Here is a 21,582-nt window from a genome sequence, read left to right on the forward strand (position 1 = left end):
TTATAATACCCAGCACAGATAAAGCAAATGGTTACAGGCTGCAGCCCCCAGCCATGCGCGTATCTTGACTGTTTATCAAAATAATGTAACAACCCCAGAATTTTACCCAGCTCTTATATTATGATGTGGTTTTGATGTGTCATTTCTTTGACAGGAGATGATGATTTGGTGCGGGAATATGGTATGTAAATATCAGCACCAAATCTGCATCTCTTGCCCAATAAAATTAACAAAAATGGTTTTGTCTCTGTTTTGGAGTGATTTTCTGCCATGTGGTGCAAATTTGGTGCTGAAATCTGGTGCAGACATTTCAGCACCAAATTTGCACCTCGTGATGCAGGTCTGTATGTGAACTCAGTGACCTCATCTGAGACGAGGTCACTGAGTTTAATGAAGTTACCTGAGGTCAGTTTACCTGCGGTCAAAGCTGGGTACCCCGTGGAAACATCCAGTCATGACCACAAATAAACTGAGTGATGTCACCGCTCATCGAGCAGTTCAGTCATTCTCTGCCTGAAGCCCACAGAATGTGATCATGTTCTGTGCCTGCGTGCTGTGCATTCAGTATGTATATAGCAGAGCTGGAATCATTGTGAGACCTCTTGTAGATTATGTCAATGTCAAAAAATGTTAATTTACGGTTTAGAAATGGAAAATATCATATTTATCATGATTTCATCCTTTTATTCTTAGTAATCGCCTCTATGGTACAAAGTCAGTTGGGTACTTCTATTATCAGAGGGATAGTATATTCAGAGTGTTGAATACCCATTGAGTATGCAGGTGCTTTGCTCTTGTGACTTGTTACTTTCTCTGGACTATGTGCGCCAGGACCTGGGGTGGCATTATCTACTTTTGAAGTATGGTGCCTACCAAGCATGGAGAAAGCTGGACCTCTTCGCAAATAGCTGTTATTATCCGTTTTTTTATAGTGAGCTGGACCAGGTGTATCAGACAAATCTTCAGAATGCCCTCCATGATGTATTCTGCCAGAGAGACTGAAAGCAGGGGCAGATGCTTTCAAAGGAACACGGGGACCCACCACTGGAGGCAAGGAATATGTGTTTGGAGCAGGTACTTGATCTACTGATCGGTATCGTGTTCTGGACCCAATTGAGAATGATGGTGGTTTTCGATGTGTCGGAATAAGACATTTCTCCGGTTTATATACTCCTGGACCTGGAACCATCTCCTTATTATCTGAGAAAAAAACAGCAATGGTCATAAATTAATGGCTAAAAAGTATAGGTTTAATACAACTGTAAAGATAGACACATTTGATCCTCAAATTAAAGGGGTTGTTAATTTAAAAACAAATGTAAAATATTACCTTTAAATATATTCTAAATATGATTATTTACAATGTTAAAAATTAATAATACTAAAGGTCTTTCAATTTCAACAACAGTCCTAGGTTTGGCCCAAAGCTCGACTCTTTAGAGAACTTCTTTTGTCGACACCTCATCAGTTCTGTGTGACATAGGTTGGCTGACTGGCTGACTCCACAGCCTTGAAACAGCATTGATGTGATGTGTCAACATAACAAGCTTTCTTTTCTGTTAACCTGACACTGCTGCTAATATGACAATTTGGGACTTTGGACCCGGGTATCCATCGTTGCTGCCCTATGGATCAGTTGGAAAGCTTGGACCATATTTCTGAGAATATATATTTTTGTCTTTTCTGTGATACAATATATTTATGAGTGCTGTTGAGGGTTTATGTATTTCTGTAATGATTTTGTTAGTGCATTATTCTTTGTAATGTTTATATGTATGTGGGTTTGTGTATGCGTATTTATGTGGGTATATGTGTATGTGCATAGGTTGTATATATCTCATCTTAGTCACAATTATTTATTTTTATATATACAGTTAGGTTCAGAAATATTTGGACAGTGACACAAGTTTTGTTATTTTAGCTGTTTACAAAAACATGTTCAGAAATACAATTATATATATAATATGGGCTGAAAGTGCACACTCCCAGCTGCAATATGAGAGTTTTCACATCCAAATCGGAGAAAGGGTTTAGGAATCATAGCTCTGTAATGCATAGCCTCCTCTTTTTCAAGGGACCAAAAGTAATTGGACAAGGGACTCTAAGGGCTGCAATTAACTCTGAAGGCATCTCCCTCGATAACCTGTAATCAATGAAGTAGTTAAAAGGTCTGGGGTTGATTACAGGTGTGTGGTTTTGCATTTGGAAGCTGTTGCTGTGACCAGACAACATGCGGTCTAAGGAACTCTCAATTGAGGTGAAGCAGAACATCCTGAGGCTGAAAAAAAAAAGAAAAAAAACATCAGAGAGATAGCAGACATGCTTGGAGTAGCAAAATCAACAGTCGGGTACATTCTGAGAAAAAAGGAATTGACTGGTGAGCTTGGGAACTCAAAAAGGCCTGGGCGTCCACGGATGACAACAGTGGTGGATGATCGCCGCATACTTTCTTTGGTGAAGAAGAACCCGTTCACAACATCAACTGAAGTCCAGAACACTCTCAGTGAAGTAGGTGTATCTGTCTCTAAGTCAACTGTAAAGAGAAGACTCCATGAAAGTAAATACAAAGGGTTCACATCTAGATGCAAACCATTCATCAATTCCAAAAACAGACAGGCCAAAGTTAAATTTGCTGAAAAACACCTCATGAAGCCAGCTCAGTTCTGGAAAAGTATTTTATGGACAGATGAGACAAAGATCAACCTGTACCAGAATGATGGGAAGAAAAAAGTTTGGAGAAGAAAGGGAACGGCACATGATCCAAGGCACACCACATCCTCTGTAAAACATGGTGGAGGCAACGTGATGGCATGGGCATGCATGGCTTTCAATGGCACTGGGTCACTTGTGTTTATTGATGACATAACAGCAGACAAGAGTAGCCGGATGAATTCTGAAGTGTACCGGGATATACTTTCAGCCCAGATTCAGCCAAATGCCGCAAAGTTGATCGGACGGCGCTTCATAGTACAGATGGACAATGACCCCAAGCATACAGCCAAAGCTACCCAGGAGTTCATGAGTGCAAAAAAGTGGAACATTCTGCAATGGCCAAGTCAATCACCAGATCTTAACCCATTTGAGCATGCATTTCACTTGCTCAAATCCAGACTTAAGACGGAAAGACCCACAAACAAGCAAGACCTGAAGGCTGCGGCTGTAAAGGCCTGGCAAAGCATTAAGAAGGAGGAAACCCAGCGTTTGGTGATGTCCATGGGTTCCAGACTTAAGGCAGTGATTGCCTCCAAAGGATTCGCAACAAAATATTGAAAATAAAAATATTTTGTTTGGGTTTGGTTTATTTGTCCAATTACTTTTGACCTCCTAAAATGTGGAGTGTTTGTAAAGAAATGTGTACAATTCCTACAATTTCTATCAGATATTTTTGTTCAAACCTTCAAATTAAACGTTACAATCTGCACTTGAATTCTGTTGTAGAGGTTTCATTTCAAATCCAATGTGGTGGCATGCAGAGCCCAACTCGCGAAAATTGTGTCACTGTCCAAATATTTCTGGACCTAACTGTATATTGCTCAAATAAATATTGCTTAAATAACACAATGTTATCCTAGTGTTTACTTTATTTTTTTCAGCAATATATACATCATATATATATATATATATATATATATATATATATATATACAGTGCCTACAAGTAGTATTCAACCCCCTGCAGATTTAGCAGGTTTTTACACATTCGGAATTAACTTGGCATTGTGACATTTGGACTGTAGATCAGCCTGGAAGTGTGAAATGCACTGCAGCAACAAAGAATGTTATTTCTTTTTTTTTAAATTGTGAAAAGTTTATTCAGAGGGTCATTTATTATTCAACCCCTCAAACCACAAGAATTCTGTTTGGTTCCCCTAAAGTATTAAGAAGCATTTCAGGCACAAAGAACAATGAGCTTCACATGTTTGGATTAATTATCTCTTTTTCCAGCCTTTTCTGACTAATTAAGACCCTCCCCAAACTTGTGAACAGCACTCATACTTGGTCAACATGGGAAAGACAATGGAGCATTCCAAGGCCATCAGAGACAAGATCGTGGAGGGTCACAAGGCTGGCAAGGGGTACAAAACCCTTTCCAAGGAGTTGGGCCTACCTGTCTCCACTGTTGGGAGCATCATCCGGAAGTGGAAGGCTTATGGAACTCCTGTTAGCCTTCCACAGCCTGGACAGCCTTTGAAAGTTTTCACCCGTGCCGAGGCCAGGCTTGTCCGAAGAGTCAAGGCTAACCCAAGGACAACAAGGAAGGAGTTCGGGAAGATCTCATGGCAGTGGGGACATTGGTTTCAGTCAATACCATAAGTAACGTACTCCACCGCAATGGTCTCCGTTCCAGATGAGCACGTAAGGTACCTTTACTTTCAAAGCGTCATGTCAAGGCTCATCTACAGTTTATTCATGATCACTTGGAGGACTCTGAGACAGACTGGTTCAAGGTTCTCTGGTCTGATGAGACCAAGATCGAGATCTTTGGTGCCAACCACACACGTGACGTTTGGAGACTGGATGGCACTGCATATGACCCCAAGAATACCATCCCTACAGTCAAGCATGGTGGTGGCAGCATTATGCTGTGGGGCTGTTTCTCAGCCAAGGGACTTGGCCATCTGGTCTGCATCCATGGGAAGATGGATAGCACGGCCTACCTGGAGATTTTGGCCAAGAACCTCCGCTCCTCCATCAAGGATCTTAAGATGGGTCGTCATTTCATCTTCCAACAAGACAACGACCCAAAGCACACAGCCAAGAAAACCAAGGCCTGGTTCAAGAGAGAAAAAATCAAGGTGTTGCAGTGACCTAGTCAGTCTCCTGACCTTAACCCAATTGAAAACTTGTGGAAGGAGCTCAAGATTAAAGTCCACATGAGACACCCAAAGAACCTAGATAACTTGGAGAAGATCTGCATGGAGGAGTTGGCCAAGATAACTCCAGAGACCTGTGCCGGCCTGATCAGGTCCTATAAAAGACAATTATTAGCTGTAATTGCAAACAAGGGTTATTCCACAAAATATTAAACCTAGGGGTTGAATAATAATTGACCCACACTTTTATGTTGAAAATTTATTAAAATTTAACTGAGCAACATAACTTGTTGGTTTGTAAGATTTGTTCATCTGTTAATAAATCCTGCTCTTGTTTGAAGTTTGCAGGCTCTAACTTATTTGCATCTTATCAAACCTGCGAAATCTGCAGGGGGTTGAATACTACTTGTAGGCACTGTATATATATATATATATATATATATATATATATATATATACAGTGTATCTATATATATATATATATATATATATATATATATATATATATATATACTAGCTGTAGCAGAGGTGTATCTAGGCTTTCCAGCACCCGGGGCAAGAATTCAGTTTGGCGCCCCCCCTGGGCAGTTTGGGTGGACGTCATGTGACCAATCACTCATATGTGATTTGCATACTTACAGTCACGTGATGACAAGCGTCTATTAATAATTCTCTCAATGCTCAATGAGAATCGTAGGAAGAAAAGCGAATTGTCACATGCAAGTATGAAAATCACATATGAGTGGAGCAGCCATGTTGTGACTGCTGGACCCAGCAAGCAGAGCTGAATCCCAACATTGAGTATATTACATGCTGTTAGAACTGAGGATACTACACTGCTTAATTTTATAATTAAAGGGGTTGTCCAGGTTTAAGATAAAAGTTTGCAGTGACGCTATTCGCGATTTCAGGCTTCTGAATTCTTTCAACGCATGCTCTGCACACTTTTAGGATTCTCCGGTGCCAGTGACAAGAGTGGATGATTATGTGAGCACTATTATGAGATTTGTATACTTCTGGCCACATTCTGATTTGACATGTCCGGCCTCAGTCAATTCATTTTCATTGAGCGAGGCCATGCATGTCTGTTCAGAACATGACCTCATCTATGTAAATCGCATACTTGCAGCTTCGTAACCTCCCACTCTCACCGCCGGCACCAGGGAATCCTGACAGCATGCAGTGTACGCACTGTGAGAATTCCGATGTCTACAGTCACATAGAGTGACACAGAGTGACTGCAGGCTCATCACATACTTGGATAACCTCTTCAATGGTCCTAACAACATAAATAAAAACATAGTAACCCTTAACTTGTCAGACGGCGCAAGACTTTATTAAAGAGATTATCCACTACTTTAACACTGAAGGCCTTTCCTTAGGATAGGTCACCAATGTCTGATTGGTCGGGGTCCGGCACAATCACCTGTTCTAGGTGCCGTGCCGGTGGTGGCAGGTGGCCGTAAGTGCTCATTTCTGGATCTGCTCCGTCTTCTGATAGTGGCATCAGTCTCCTATTACAATCAATGAGGCAGATGTGCAGTACCCGGCCGCGGACACCATCAGAGGACGGAGCAGATCCAGAAATAAACACTTCTTGACACCTGCACCAAGAACAGCTGATCAGTGGGGGAAACATTGCTCTCATATCACAAGCAATGCGCGAGTGGGACCAAGGCCTAATCATGAGACATAGTCAGTATCACAAATAAACAATTAGATTCAGGTACCTTATAGATGACGTTGTCTCTGAGTTGTTTCTATTCTATTCTTCATCTTGACAGATGCCATGATTACTTCACATTCATATCTCGTCTCTGCAAATTTCCATCTTCTCCAGTCTTCTGCAGCACAGCCCGACTTGATGCCCCTAAAAATAGCAGAATGATTATAATACTATTTAAAAAAATATCTGCCCTACACTGTGCCCCAGAATATATAATGACCCCTCACTGTATTCTCTGCACAAAATATGACCCACACAGTGTCCATCTTATGGTACATGCCCCGCACACTACCCTCTCCTTTCCATACTGAGCCTCTTCACACACTTTCCTTTACACTGTGTTCCCCTATACTGCACAGTTTTTATATTGTGCTCTCTCATCACACACCCCTCCTCACTATGGCCTCATTCTGTGCCCACAAGCTATTCCCTCTCCATACCGCCCTACCCACCCGCCACTACCCAGTCTCTATTCTGTGCCCCCTTACATTTTTCTCATTCCTTACTGTCTCCTCACTACCTCCTTTATGTCCATATACTTTTACCCCTCACTATACCATACCATGTCGCTCTTTATTCTGTGTCCTCAAAATATTTTTCCCGTTTGCTCTATATTCCCCCAATCGCTCCACATACGATGTCTGTATACATTCCCCCCTCACCCTCACGCTCTATACTATGTCTGCATACATCACCTCTCACTCTCTCTCCCCCCATACATCACCCCTCACCCTCACTCCCTATACTATGTCTGTATACATTACCCTTCACCCTCTCTCCCTATAATATGTCTATATACATCACCCCTCATCCTCTCTCTCCCCCTACTGTGTCTAAAGATACTTCCCCTTCCCAATCCTCTGTTCTCACCATACTGTGTCCACAGATAGTTCCCTCCTCTCCACCCTCTCTCCCCCATGCTGTGTCTATAGATACTTCCCCCTACCCACCATCTGTCCCCCCTCATAGTGTGTCCACAGACAGTTCCCTTTCCCCACCCTCTGCCCATAGTGTGTTCACAGATAGTTCTCTCTTCGCATCCTCTCTCCCCCATACTGTGTCTACAAATACTGCTTCCTCCCCACCCTCTGTCCACCCATACTGTGTCCACAGATAGTTCCCTCTCCCCACCCTCATACTATGTCATAGATGCCTCGCCTCTCACCTCATACTGTTCCTCCTCCTGGTCTTCAGCTCCACACTGGAGCACTTATCAGCAGCGCTCTCTGCCACCTCTGTGTTCAGGCCCTGACTTCCGAGTCAGCAGTGTGATCAGCTGACCTGATCACATTACAGACATTTCTCTGACCCGGAAGTCAGGACCGATGGGCACCGCTTCAATTGTCCTCACTTCTGACAGATACAAGGACAATTGACAATTGATCAGTGGGAGCCGTGCGCTGCACTTCCTCAGTGTGACAGCCGGGACTCAGAATAGCCTGCGGCCAGTACTGGGTCGACTAATCTAAAAAAAAACCTTCCGGCAATAAAGAAAACAATCAATCAATTAAATGGTTTCTACAAAATATGTGGCTTGACATGAGAAACGCTTTAAACATATGGGAGTATACAGTTAGGTCCAGAAATATTTGGACAGTGACACAAGTTTTGTTATTTTAGCTGTTTACAAAAACATGTTCAGAAATACAATTATATATATAATATGGGCTGAAAGTGCACAATCCCAGCTGCAATATGAGAGTTTTCACATCCAAATCGGAGAAAGGGTTTAGGAATCATAGCTCTGTAATGCATAGCCTCCTCTTTTTCAAGGGACCAAAAGTAATTGGACAAGGGACTCTAAGGGCTGCAATTAACTCTGAAGGCGTCTCCCTCGTTAACCTGTAATCAATGAAGTAGTGAAAAGGTCTGGGGTTGATTACAGGTGTGTGGTTTTGCATTTGGAAGCTGTTGCTGTGACCAGACAACATGCGGTCTAAGGAACTCTCAATTGAGGTGAAGCAGAACATCCTGAGGCTGAAAAAAAAGAAAAAATCCATCAGAGAGATAGCAGACATGCTTGGAGTAGCAAAATCAACAGTCGGGTACATTCTGAGAAAAAAGGAATTGACTGGTGAGCTTGGAAACTCAAAAAGGCCTGGGCGTCCACGGATGACAACAGTGGTGGATGATCGCCGCATACTTTCTTTGGTGAAGAAGAACCCGTTCACAACATCAACTGAAGTCCAGAACACTCTCAGTGAAGTAGGTGTATCTGTCTCTAAGTCAACAGTAAAGAGAAGACTCCATGAAAGTAAATACAAAGGGTTCACATCTAGATGCAAACCATTCATCAATTCCAAAAATAGACAGGCCAGAGTTAAATTTGCTGAAAAACACCTCATGAAGCCAGCTCAGTTTTGGAAAAGTATTCTATGGACAGATGAGACAAAGATCAACCTGTACCAGAATGATGGGAAGAAAAAAGTTTGGAGAAGAAAGGGAACGGCACATGATCCAAGGCACACCACATCCTCTGTAAAACATGGTGGAGGCAACGTGATGGCATGGGCATGCATGGCTTTCAATGGCACTGGGTCACTTGTATTTATTGATGACATAACAGCAGACAAGAGTAGCCGGATGAATTCTGAAGTGTACCGGGATATACTTTCAGCCCAGATTCAGCCAAATGCCGCAAAGTTGATCGGATGGCGCTTCATAGTACAGATGGACAATGACCCCAAGCATACAGCCAAAGCTACCCAGGAGTTCATGAGTGCAAAAAAGTGGAACATTCTGCAATGGCCAAGTCAATCACCAGATCTTAACCCAATTGAGCATGCATTTCACTTGCTCAAATCCAGACTTAAGACGGAAAGACCCACAAACAAGCAAGACCTGAAGGCTGCGGCTGTAAAGGCCTGGCAAAGCATTAAGGAGGAAACCCAGCGTTTGGTGATGTCCATGGGTTCCAGACTTAAGGCAGTGATTGCCTCCAAAAGATTCGCAACAAAATATTGAAAATAAAAATTTTGTTTGGGTTTGGTTTATTTGTCCAATTACTTTTGACCTCCTAAAATGTGGAGTGTTTGTAAAGAAATGTGTACAATTCCTAAAATTTCTATCAGATATTTTTATTCAAACCTTCAAATTAAACGTTACAATCTGCACTTGAATTCTGTTGTAGAGGTTTCATTTCAAATCCAATGTGGTGGCATGCAGAGCCCAACTCGCGAAAATTGTGTCACTGTCCAAATATTTCTGGACCTAACTGTAATTTCACCCATATGTGTTATCAACAATGTTGCAGTATTTACAAAAATAATACACATTATTATCATAAGCATCCAGTGTAATAGACATAGGAATCTCCTTAGTAATATGTAAGATCTGTTGAGACATAAACAATAAGACAATTAATGAATGTGACTAGTCAAGAGAGTGATGCAAAGACTAAGTACTATAAAAAAAATCATCAATTCGCACCAAAAGGAATTACAAACAGGCGTCTTTATCTGGAATGACTATACAATCAGTCTATGGTAGAAGGAGACAAGAACAAATGTCAGGAAAGAGTCATAAATTGATTCTGTCAGGATACAGTGTGATATAGGGTTAGACGGTGTACCTTAATAAATACCTTCATATGTATGATACAATGTCAAAATAGCCAATGACGCTTAAACATTAAGCGTTAAGCATTCAACGAGGAGCTTTCTTCTCATGGATTAGATATAGAACAATAAATGTTTGTATCAGTGCAACATGCATGTGATTTTAAAGGGTTAATCGCTAAATATAGCCCATTACATATACCCATATGAACATACCATGAATAATATTAACATGCAAGTAGGGTGGTATAATACCCCCAGACTAGATATCCCATCTCGTCTCAATGAATATAATGCACAATTGACAGGATGTCTGTGTGAGTAATGAGTAGATCATTAGATGTATTACACATATACCAAAAAAAGTGGATGGAATAATGTTATTAGAAATAAAATGTATACCTTCTAGGGGAATAAGGGAAATGGCAATTGTGGAGACACGGGGCTCAGTGGGTGCTCTCGTCCACTAAAACAGAAAGACAGCGTGGCTCAGGGCTCATCCCAACTGAACACCGGCCTCCTTAACCGTGGGCGTAACACTACTCAGGCAACACAGGGTGAGGGAACCACAATAATTTGACTTTATTGGATCCCCAAACAATTAACGGCACATAACACATAACCAGCAAAACACACCAATATAACAGGCAACAGAGTCTCACCCTTCCGCTGGCTCACCAGGGATTTAGAATGTCCATGCCTCAGAGCTTCCAGGGCCGCTTACTCCAATCCAGCAGCACCCCGCTTTCGGCGGGCACCCACCGAGAAAGGAATAGCGCCAGATTTAGGAAGCTGTGTGAGGTCTGTAAAGTCTGTAGCCAGGTGACCGGATTGTCCCAACCTGAGTGTCCTCCTTAGGTAGTCCTGGTATGATGTTACAATCCTGGCAGCCGGAGTCGAAATCCCTAGGCTGCGGATATGGTCTCCAACCGGAACCGGAGTCCCTAGATTGAAGCCATAAGATATCCTGATCCTCTAGTCAGCTCCGAAGAGCTTAGACTGGATCCATCAGCATCCAACAACCTGGTGACTTAAAGAAGTCCCTTTTTATAGCCACAGCCTTCCACTTAGATACACTGCGTCCTCATCGATTGGTTGGACAAGAGCGCCTCTCCCATTGGATGAATCTCAAGCTGCATTGACAATGTTCATCCAAATGATGTCTACAGAAAGACTGAAGATTTCTACATGGAGTCTGCAAGTCACAGACTCAACAATGGCTACTAAGGTAATCACATTAGCAATACACAACTACAATACAATGGTTACTGGAAAAGTCTGGAGAACAATACGTCTGGCTTTCAGTGGCCAACACAATTACATTGAGTCAACAAGAGTCTTGTAAAAACAATGAGGGACTTCTCCCCCGTCTATAAACAATCTATCATGCTGTCTGGCTGAATTATAAGAAACTTTAACCCATGAGAGTCCATGTCATCACATTCCTCCCCCTTCTTAATATTAGCCAGACATGATATGCTTCCGATCATCCTTCTCCTCTTAACGGCATTGTCCTTTTTAATGGTGAGGTCAGCAACAGAGGCTCGCATCTATACACCTCCCCCTGATTACCTCCCCCAAGTTGAGCAGCCATATTGTGGACAAGCACTAAGGTGGGGTCCATGAGTTGGGCCTGCACAAATCTCCCACTATCAATCCTCCCCCAGTCAATAGCCACAGTGTGGTTAGGCTTACTCACGGTTATTGGCTCAGAAGTGGATGATGGAGACCGGGAATGCAAACCATCCCTGGAAAAGATGTTAGAAAGATCCACATCAGGGTCCTGCTTGACTTGGAGGTGGGTGATGGCTGCTTCAAACTGACTGGATAGACCTTGTCCTAGGTCATTCTCCAAAATGACTGGTGTGAGCAGGTAATTCACAAGCCCCACTTTCACTTCCCTTTGAGTGGTATCCGAAACAACAGGCTTGGTGGGGCCATCTATGAACCCCACTTCAACTTCCTCCTGGCTAGTCCCCGAAACAACAGGTGTGGGGACGGTGTCCATAAGCTCCACATCAGCCTTGCTCTGGTCAGTCTCCACAATGACAGGTGTGGGGAGGCTGTTCACAAGTCTCACATCAACCTCTCCCTGGTCCTTTCCCGAAATAACTGTTGTGGGGACAATGTCCATAAGCTCCACATCAGCCTTGCTCTGGTCAGTCTCCACAATGACAGGTATGGGGAGGCTGTTCACAATCCCCACATCGATCACTTCCTGGTTGGTCCCCAAAATACCAGGTGTGGGGAGGCTGTCCACAGGCTCCACCTCGACCTCTCCCTGGTCAGTCCTTAGGTCCAACTGCACACATGCCAGAGGAATGTCTGAGCGCTGGCACTCAGCCAGGGAGATGGATAATTGGGAATCTGGTACAGGGTCTTCTGGGGAAACAATAACTGGGCTTACCAGGGTAATGGAGGAACCAGTGTCTCGTAGTCCCTGGCTCTTGACCGGCTGAGCTGGTAGATGGGCTCCAAGCATACGGCCTTGGTTTTGGAGACAATCTTTATCTATATGTCCATGGCGCCCACATGTATAACAGCGCCATAGATTGGGCGAGTCACAGGTCCTGTTTGTAGTCCTTTGTTTTGGCGCAGTTTCTGCTGGGTAGCGGGACCATCCTTCTCGACCGGCTGATGTTAGCAGTACTGCAGCTGGAATCCCATAAACATATTCCAGAACATAAGCCCTCTCTTCTCTTGAGGATCTAGGCCCCAATGCATCCAACAAAGCTGTGGCTTGGGCCATTTTGGACAAAGTTGATTCCAGATTGTCACTAGATCCATGATGTGGCACATAGTTTAAATCCTCTGGGTCAATATCGGCGGGATCCTCATTGTCCTCTGCATCATTCTGGGCATCCCAATGTACTAATTTCTGGATCAAGTCTGACCGAGTCTCAGCGTTCCAGTAGATAATCTTTCGCCTTTGGCACAGATCCTGTAGTATCCATTTACTGCAGCGGTCGTAACTCCTCTCTTGTCCTTGTCCCATGGCTGAGCTGGTGGGGTTGGACATGGCAGCGTCCGAAACCTGAATGCCTCCCCTATGGCCTGCTGGGTATGCTTATGTGCCTCCCTGGTTGTTGAGCCCTGGACGGTGTCCACGAACACCAGTCCGCTGCAGCTCCCCTGGGTAAACCAGGCTGAGTAGTATCCCACTGCTGCCACCAATTGTTGAGACACGGGGCTCAGTGGGTGCTCTCGTCCACTAAAACCCGCCGCCTTTAGAAAGACAGCGTGGCTCAGGGCTCATCCCAACTGAACGCCGGCCTCCTTAACCGTGGGCGTAACACTACTCAGACAACACAGGGTGAGGGAACCACAATAATTAGACTTTATTGGATCCCCAAACAATTAACGGCACATAACACATAACCAGCAAAACACACCAATGTAACAGGCAACAGAGTCTCACCCTTCCGCTGGCTCACCAGGGATTTAGAATGTCCATGCCTCAGAGCTTCCAGGGCCGCTTACTCCAATCCAGCAGCACCCCGCTTTCGGCGGGCACCCACCGAGAAAGGAATAGCGCCAGATTTAGGAAGCTGTGTGAGGTCTGTAAAGTCTGTAGCCAGGTGACCGGATTGTCCCAACCTGAGTGTCCTCCTTAGGTAGTCCTGGTATGATGTTACAATCCAGGCAGCCGGAGTCGAAATCCCTAGGCTGTGGATATGGTCTCCCACCGGAACCGGAGTCCCTAGATTGAAGCCATAAGATATCCTGATCCTCTAGTCAGCTCCGAAGAGCTTAGACTGGATCCAGCACCATCCAACAACCTGGTGGCTTAAAGAAGTCCCTTTTTATAGCCACAGTCTTCCACTTAGATACACTGCGTCCTCATCGATTGGTTGGACAAGAGCGCCTCTCCCATTGGATGAATCTCAAGCTGCATGGACAATGTTCATCCAAATGATGTCTACAGAAAGACTGAAGATTTCTACATGGAGTCTGCAAGTCACAGACTCAACAATGGCTACTAAGGTAATCACAGTAGCAATACACAACTAAAATACAATGGTTACTGGAAAAGTCTGGAGAACAATACGTCTGGCTTTCAGTGGCCAACACAATTACATTGAGTCAACAAGAGTCTTGTAAAAACAATGAGGGACTTCTCCCCCTGTCTATAAACAATCTATCATGCTGTCTGGCTGAATTTTAAGAAACATTAACCCATGAGAGTCCATGTCGTCACAGCAATAATAAACTGGAAAAAGAATACATGTGATTAATGCGATATTGGTGGAACGTGCATACCCATATACAAACCTATGATATAAAAAGTGCTGGAATTGTGAATCTATAGTGCTGGATACGTGACATCGTATAGTAGATAGTGAAACACTATATTGTGCTGCAGGAAAATGGCGATTTTCACGTTACTAAAGGAACCTGGAAGGCAAGAAAATATATGGATACAATTAGTTGAATAAACCAAGATTGATGCATCCAAATTGTATTCATGATGGACAAAATGTCAATCACAATTTAAATTACACTGTATAGAACATTATGATATATATGACTGATTTCATACAATCTTATATTCAAGAGGTCCAAGTACCAAGTGGAATGTCCGTAACCTACAAGAAGTTCAAATGTACATCTCATATTCCCGATTTAGGCCCCTGGGTTCTAAAGTACCAAGTGTATATATCCAAATAGCCTCCCTTTTTTTAAGTTTCCAAATTCTATCACCTCCTCTCCACATGTGTGGAACGTGTTCGATTATTTGGAATTTTAGCTGTGCAACTGTGTGACTGTGTCCCAAAATGATGAGGGATCGATAGTAGAATCTGTTTGCAGCAAATGGTGGACTTATGCTTACTGATTCGATCTCGTATATGTTGGGTGGTCTCCCCAACATATCCGAGACCACATGGGCATTTAATAAGGTATAAGACATAGCACAAATCACAGGTGAAAAAACTCCGGATGGGAAAAATCTTGCCAGTATGCGGATGTGTGAATGTATGGCCTTGAGTAAGGTTATTGAATTGTAAACAGGGCAAACAGGGAAAATTTCCCTCCTTGGGGGTCCCTAAAAAGGATTGGCGAGACTCCATTTTAGAAGATCCTATGTCTGCCCTATCAAGATTGTCCCTAAGATTCCTAGGTCTTTTATGACAGAATAAAGGTAGTGCAGAAAACTCGGTGATGGAATGATATGCTTTGTGAAGGAGGGGTCAGTGTTTTGAAACGATACCCTTAAATAGTGGTGAAAAGGGATGATAGGTCTGAACACATGTGATGCGGGGAGTCTTGATTCTGTCCGCATGGGATTGTGATGTTCGATTGTTAGCGATGGTGGTGGGATAGCCACTGGATATAAATTTTTCTCCCATTTCATGAAATCTTAATTGGCGCTGTAGGGGGTCAGAGACAATTCTTTCAATTCTTTTATGCTGTGAGATGGGTAATGCTTTTTTAGTTTGTGAGGGATGGCAGCTTGAAAAATACAACAAGCTATTTCTGTCAGTTGGCTTGACAAAGAGGTCAGTGCTTATTGTGCCATTAGATGATAATAGTGTTTACTCAAGAAGTAGGAGGGCACCAAAACCTAGGATCACCCCTGACACTGAAAGCTAATGTTTAATAAAGAGGAAAGAAGTGCCAAAAAATTGAGGGATCACCATATATATAATTAATCAAAAATGTATTATATATCAGAGAACATCAAAACACATTTGTGTCACACAACACCAAAAGTTATCACAACAACCATAGATAAATTTTAAAAACATTTAAAAATATACAAAAAAGAGACCATGTGATTCCCTATATAAAATGGACAAAGATTCTAACAAAGCTAGCTGGTGTAATAAACAGATCAGAAGTTAGTTACATTTTCAAAGCACATGATGTTGCAACATAGCAGAAAATGTGCTATAGCACTTCACAAGTAATTATAATACATATTAAACCCAGCAACAGCTTATAATGCAGTCATGATAGACCCTAATATTTAGACAAAGCAGCCCTGTGCAAAAAAATGATGAAAAATGACTCATTACTTTTTTGCCCTTGAGAAAGTCACCTTGTGTGACGACACGCGTCGGGTAAAGTGATTCCCTGGACCTTCAAACAGCTTTGTGCTTTGCATTATCTTGCTTTAACCCCTTGGACTTTGCTGCATAGATACACGAGCTGAGCCAAAGATCTGTCTCACTTGAGGCAGGCTATTTTCTGCACTCATTTTCTCAGCCCAGGGCCAGGGATTATCAGGCTGCAGCTCTGGGAATTGTAGTGCTCAGGTTCCAACCTGGGGTCATGCTAGTTGAGATATTGGGGTTTTCACCATTTTTTTGCACAGCGCTGCTTTGTCTAAATATTTCGGTCTATCATGACTGCATTATAAGCTGTTGCTGGGTTTAATATGTATAATAATTACTTGTGAAGCGCTATAGCACATTTTCTGGTATGTTGCAGCATCATGTGCTTTGAAAATTTAACTAACTTCTGATCTGTTTATTACACCAGCTAGCTTGGTTAGAATCTTGGTCCATTTTATATAGGGAATCACATGGTCTCTTTTTTGTATATTTTTAAATGTTTTTAAAAAATTGTTTAAAAGAACTGAAGTCCTCAGTGGTTGATACCTTTTAATGGCTAACTGAAAAGATGGTAATAATAGCAAGCTTTCGAGACTACTCAGGTCTCTTCATCAGGCATGGTATAACACAAAATCTGAAGGGTCACATATTTATACACAACAAGACAGAATAGTGCAGAAAAAAAAAAAAAAACAAGTTCTTTAAAACAGAACTATCACTATGGCAGGGGGGCAAACTGTTGTGGCCATAAATATTCCTGCAGTTCAGTGTGAAAGTTTTATTGTCCTCTGAATAGGGTCTGGTCCAGGGCTGTGACGCGCTCAGATGGTCACAGAAGAGCACATCTCTTAACTGATGTAAAAAGACATGAATCCATGAGACACATTCATTCCTGCTCTGAATGTGTCAAAGGTCATCCTAAGTTTGTACTCCCATAGTCTCCTATCTCTCTGGGACTTGAAATTCCCTTTCAATACCAGCAATTTCATGTCCATGATGCTGTGGTCTGGGTTACAAAAATGTTTGGCCACAGGTAGATCCATCCTTTTTTCTCTAATTGTGTGGCGGTGAGAATTCATCCTTGTCCTGAGCTGTTGTCCGGTCTCCCCTACATACAGACCCCCAGTTGGACATTTGGTACATATAATTAAGTACACCACATTGGTTGTGGTGCAGCTGAAGGTACCTGGGATCTTGTAGTCATGATGTGATCTGGGAATCTTTATCTTGTCCGTTGTCAGTATAAATGGACAGGTCTTACATTTTTTCTGGTTGCAGGGAAATGTTCCTGTTGTTGTTGGAGAGGACAGGGAGCTTCTCACAATGATGCTTCTTAGATTTGGGGGCTGTCTAAAACACAGAAGTGGGGGGTCTGGAAAAATAGATTTTAATCAAGCATCTTTTTGCAGTAATGGTTGTAGTTTCCGTGTAGCTCCTCTAAACACCTCCAGATGTGGATTGTAGGTGACTACAAGAGGGACCCGATTGTTTTCTTCTTTAATTTTATAATGTAGGAGATGGTTTCTTGATATTCTGGTGGCTCTTGTAATCTGGTTTTCAATTGTTCTTGGGTGGTAGCCTTGATTCAAAAAGGTCTTTCTGAGGCCCTCAAGGTGATTGTCTCTATCCAAGTGTTGGAAGATATCCGATTGTACCTGATAGCCTGGCTGTATACAATAGAGTTTTTTATGTGTTTTGGATGAAAACTGTCCCATTTCAGGTATGTTGGACGGTCAATTGGCTTCTTGTACAAGGATGTCTCTATTTCATTGTTCCGCAGTTTAATGATGGTGTCCAAGAAGTTGATTTCCGCGCAGGAGTAATTGAGTGTTAAGTTGATGGTGGGATGAAACTGATTAAATTGTTCATGGAAGGTCTTCAGCTGTTCCTCAGACTCTGTCCAGATGATTAAAATATCATCAATGTAACGGTAGTAGGCCAGAGGCCTGATAGGACAAGAGGATGAAAAGTCACTCTCAAGCTTGGCCATGAAAAGATTTGCATATTGTGGTGCCATTTTGCTTCCCATTGCAGTCCCAGTCTCCTGTAGATATATGTTATTGTCAAATGCAAAGTAATTATGGGTGAGGATGAATTTTGTAAGCTTCACAACAGAATCGGCATCAGTTCCTGTATTTTCCAGGAAAATTTTGCAAGCATTTAATCCATCCTGGTGTGGAATATTCGAGTACAAGGATTCCACATCCATTGTAGCAAGGATGGTTCCCTCTGGAAGAGGACCTATTGCTGATAGTTTTTTCAATAGGTCAGTAGTGTCCTTGATGTAGCTGGTTGTAGCCCTTACCAAGGGTTTAAGGATACCCTCTACCCATCCAGAGACTTGTTCAGTGAGGGTGCCCACACATGAAATGATGGGTCTTCCTGGGTTTCCAGATTTGTGAATTTTGGGAAGCATGTAGAATGTGCCTATTCTTGGACTTACCGGTATCAGTTCATTAGCTGTTGAGGATATGTCAGGCAGACAAGAGACCAACTTGTTAAGTTCTTTGTAATAGTCCTGTGTAGGGTCAGACTCCAATTTCTTATAGTAGCGTGTGTCCATCAGTTGTCTGTGTGCTCCATTCATGTAGTCTGATTTGTTCATCATGACTATTGCACCCCCCTTGTCTGCAGGTTTAATGATGATTTCTTTGTTGGTTTTCAAAGATTTTATGGCCATTCTCTCCTGGGCACTGATGTTGGATGGTTGCCTCCTGTGTGTGTCCAGGATAGTGGATTTTACCAAATGTCTGAAAGTGTCTATATAGTTATCCAAATGAGGGTTTCGTCCTGGTGGAGGTGTCCAATCTGATCTTTTCCTGGTTGTCAAGATCCGTCTTCCTTCAGGCTGGGTGGATTCTGAAATATCTGCATCGTTAAAATATTCCCTCAGACGTAGTCTCCTGAAGTAATCTTCCATGTCACTGCAGAGTTCAGTTTTGTCTAGAGCTTTAGTAGGACAAAATGAGAGTCCTCTAGAAAGCACAGCAAGTTCCACTTTGTTGGGTTTATAATCCGAGAGATTGATAACACAGTTAGATGCTTTTGTGCTTTGAATGGAGTGGTTGTCCAAGTTGTCAGGTTTTGGCTTTGTTCTCAAACTTTTTATATTAAGTCCTGAATTCAGGCGCAGTCTATATAGCTTCTTTTCCTTGTTGTGGATCAGAAGGGTTCGTAGTCTGTAGTAATATTGTACTTTTTTTCTGTGCTTTCTGGAAGTGTCTACCTTTGTGTTTCAAATTCTCTCTGGATTTTACTCTTGATGCTGTAGAAGACATGCAAAAGGTGGTTCCTTAATCTCTCAGAAGTCCTGTGACAAAGGTTTTGTGCATAATGGGTATTGTAGGTATGTAGAATTGGGTTTGTAATCCAGAGTCCTTTGGGGATCAGATTCTCCTTTTTGCATTTGGATAAGAAAAATATGTCCCTGTCCAGTTGTGCACGTTTCTTCAGAAGTGTCTTTAGTTCCATAAAGATGCGGTACATTCTGGTATCCTCCATTTTGATACAGGTAAAATATATCTTTGTACCGTGTTAGCCAGTAGAGATAAAAAATTGTTTAAAAGAACTGAAGTCCTCAGTGGTTGATACCTTTTAATGGCTAACTGAAAAGATGGTAATAATAGCAAGCTTTCAAGACTACTCAGGTCTCTTCATCAGGCATGGTATAACACAAAATCTGAAGGGTCACATATTTATACACAACAGGACATAGAGTAGTGCAGAAAAAAAACAAAAAAAAACCAAGTTACATGAAACAGAACTATCACTATGGCAGGGGGGCAAACTGTTGTGGCCATAAATATTGCTGCAGTTCAGTGCTAAAGTTTTATTGTCCTCTGATAGGGTCTGGTCCAAGGCTGTGACGCTCTCGGATGGTCACAGGGGAGCACATCTCTTAACTGATGTAAAAAGACATGAATCCATGAGACACATTCATTCCTGCTCTGAATGTGTCAAAGGTCATCCTACGTTTGTACTCCCATAGTCTCCTATCTCTCTGGGACTTGAAATTCCCTTTCAATACCAGGAATTTCATGTCCATGATGCTGTGGTCTGGGTTACAAAAATGTTTGGCCACAGGTAGATCTATTCTTTGTTCCTTAATTGTGTGACGGTGAGAATTCATCCTTGTCCTGAGCTGTTGTCCGGTCTCCCCTACATACAGACCCCCAGTTGGACATTTGGTACATATAATTAAGTACACCACATTGGTTGTGGTGCAGCTGAAGGTACCTGGGATCTTGTTGTTTTTAAAAATTGTCTATGGTTGTTGTGATACCTTTTGGTGTTGTGTGACACAAATGTGTTTTGATGTTCTCTGATATATAATACATTTTTGATTAATTATATATATGGTGATCCCTCAATTTTTTGGTACTTCTTTCCTCTTTATTAAACATTAGATGATAATAGGACCATGGTGTCCAAAAAATTAATCTGATGAGGATCACTATAGATGGTGAATGTGAGTCCTGGTCTATATGAGCTGATATCATGGTGAAACTCATTTAGAGAATTAGTGTTGCCGTGCCAGATGACAAAAATGTCATCTATATATCTCTTCCATATGCTGACATGCTGTGACCATAAGGGATGATTATAGATATATGTAGCCTCGAAGTGTGCCATATGCATGTTTGCATATGGAGATGCCATATTCGATCCCATAGCTGTGCCCTTTTGTTGCATATAACATTTATTCTCAAATAGAAAAAAATTGTGTCCTAAAACTAAATGAAGTAGATCTATGCAAAATGAGTGTTGGGCTGACGAAAGTATTTCGTGTTGGTCTAAGAACCAATCGACTGCTATGATACCGTCGCTGTGTTCAATACTTGTATAAAGGCTGTTCACGTCAAATGTGACGAGCAAACAATCAGATGGAATTGTGTGTAATTGCCTCACATGTGTCAGAAAATCAGAGGTGTCCTTTAAGTACGAGGGCATCTTAGATATAAGTGGTGTCAGAATCTTTTCAATGGTAATCGCTAAAGGTGAAAGTACGGATTCAGTGGAGACCACTATTGGACGCCCTGGAGGTGTTTGAAGGTTTTTATGAATTTTGGATTTTGGGTAAAATATAGAAGACCGGTGTTACTGGATTTGGTTTAGTGAAGAATTCTGCAAGCTTGTTATCAATAGTCCCCTGTTGTAGGTGATAATCAACTTTATCCTTAATCAGACTCTGGATGTGAGTTGTGGGGTCCCTCGGGATAGGCAGATATGTGGACCTGTCCTCTAACTGTCTATGTATTTCGGCTAAGTAATAAGTCTTGTCCAGTACCACTATCGCCCCTCCATTATCTGCAGGTTTGTTAACGATATTTTTAACTGTATACAGATGGCGCTTCATGGACACTAAGCCTACACGTCGTACTAGTTACAATAGATACTCTGCCTCGTCTGGCTCAGACAGCGAGCCTTATT

General features: G+C 42.3%; 1 protein-coding gene across 1 annotated transcript in view; it reads right to left on the reverse strand.

Annotated features, from left to right (window-relative positions):
• Window positions 1–715: 715 nt before the first annotated feature.
• The window catches only part of CIMAP1D (CIMAP1 family member D), a 53,974-nt gene continuing 33,107 nt past the window's right edge, over window positions 716–21,582 (reverse strand). Inside the window, exon 4 of the mRNA XM_075353317.1 lies at window positions 716–1,200. Coding sequence (XP_075209432.1) covers window positions 716–1,200 — 485 coding nt within the window. The remainder of the gene's footprint in view (window positions 1,201–21,582) is intronic.

The sequence above is a fragment of the Anomaloglossus baeobatrachus genome, chromosome 1 (genome assembly GCF_048569485.1).
Source record: "Anomaloglossus baeobatrachus isolate aAnoBae1 chromosome 1, aAnoBae1.hap1, whole genome shotgun sequence".
Classification (NCBI taxonomy): Eukaryota; Metazoa; Chordata; class Amphibia; order Anura; family Aromobatidae; genus Anomaloglossus; species Anomaloglossus baeobatrachus.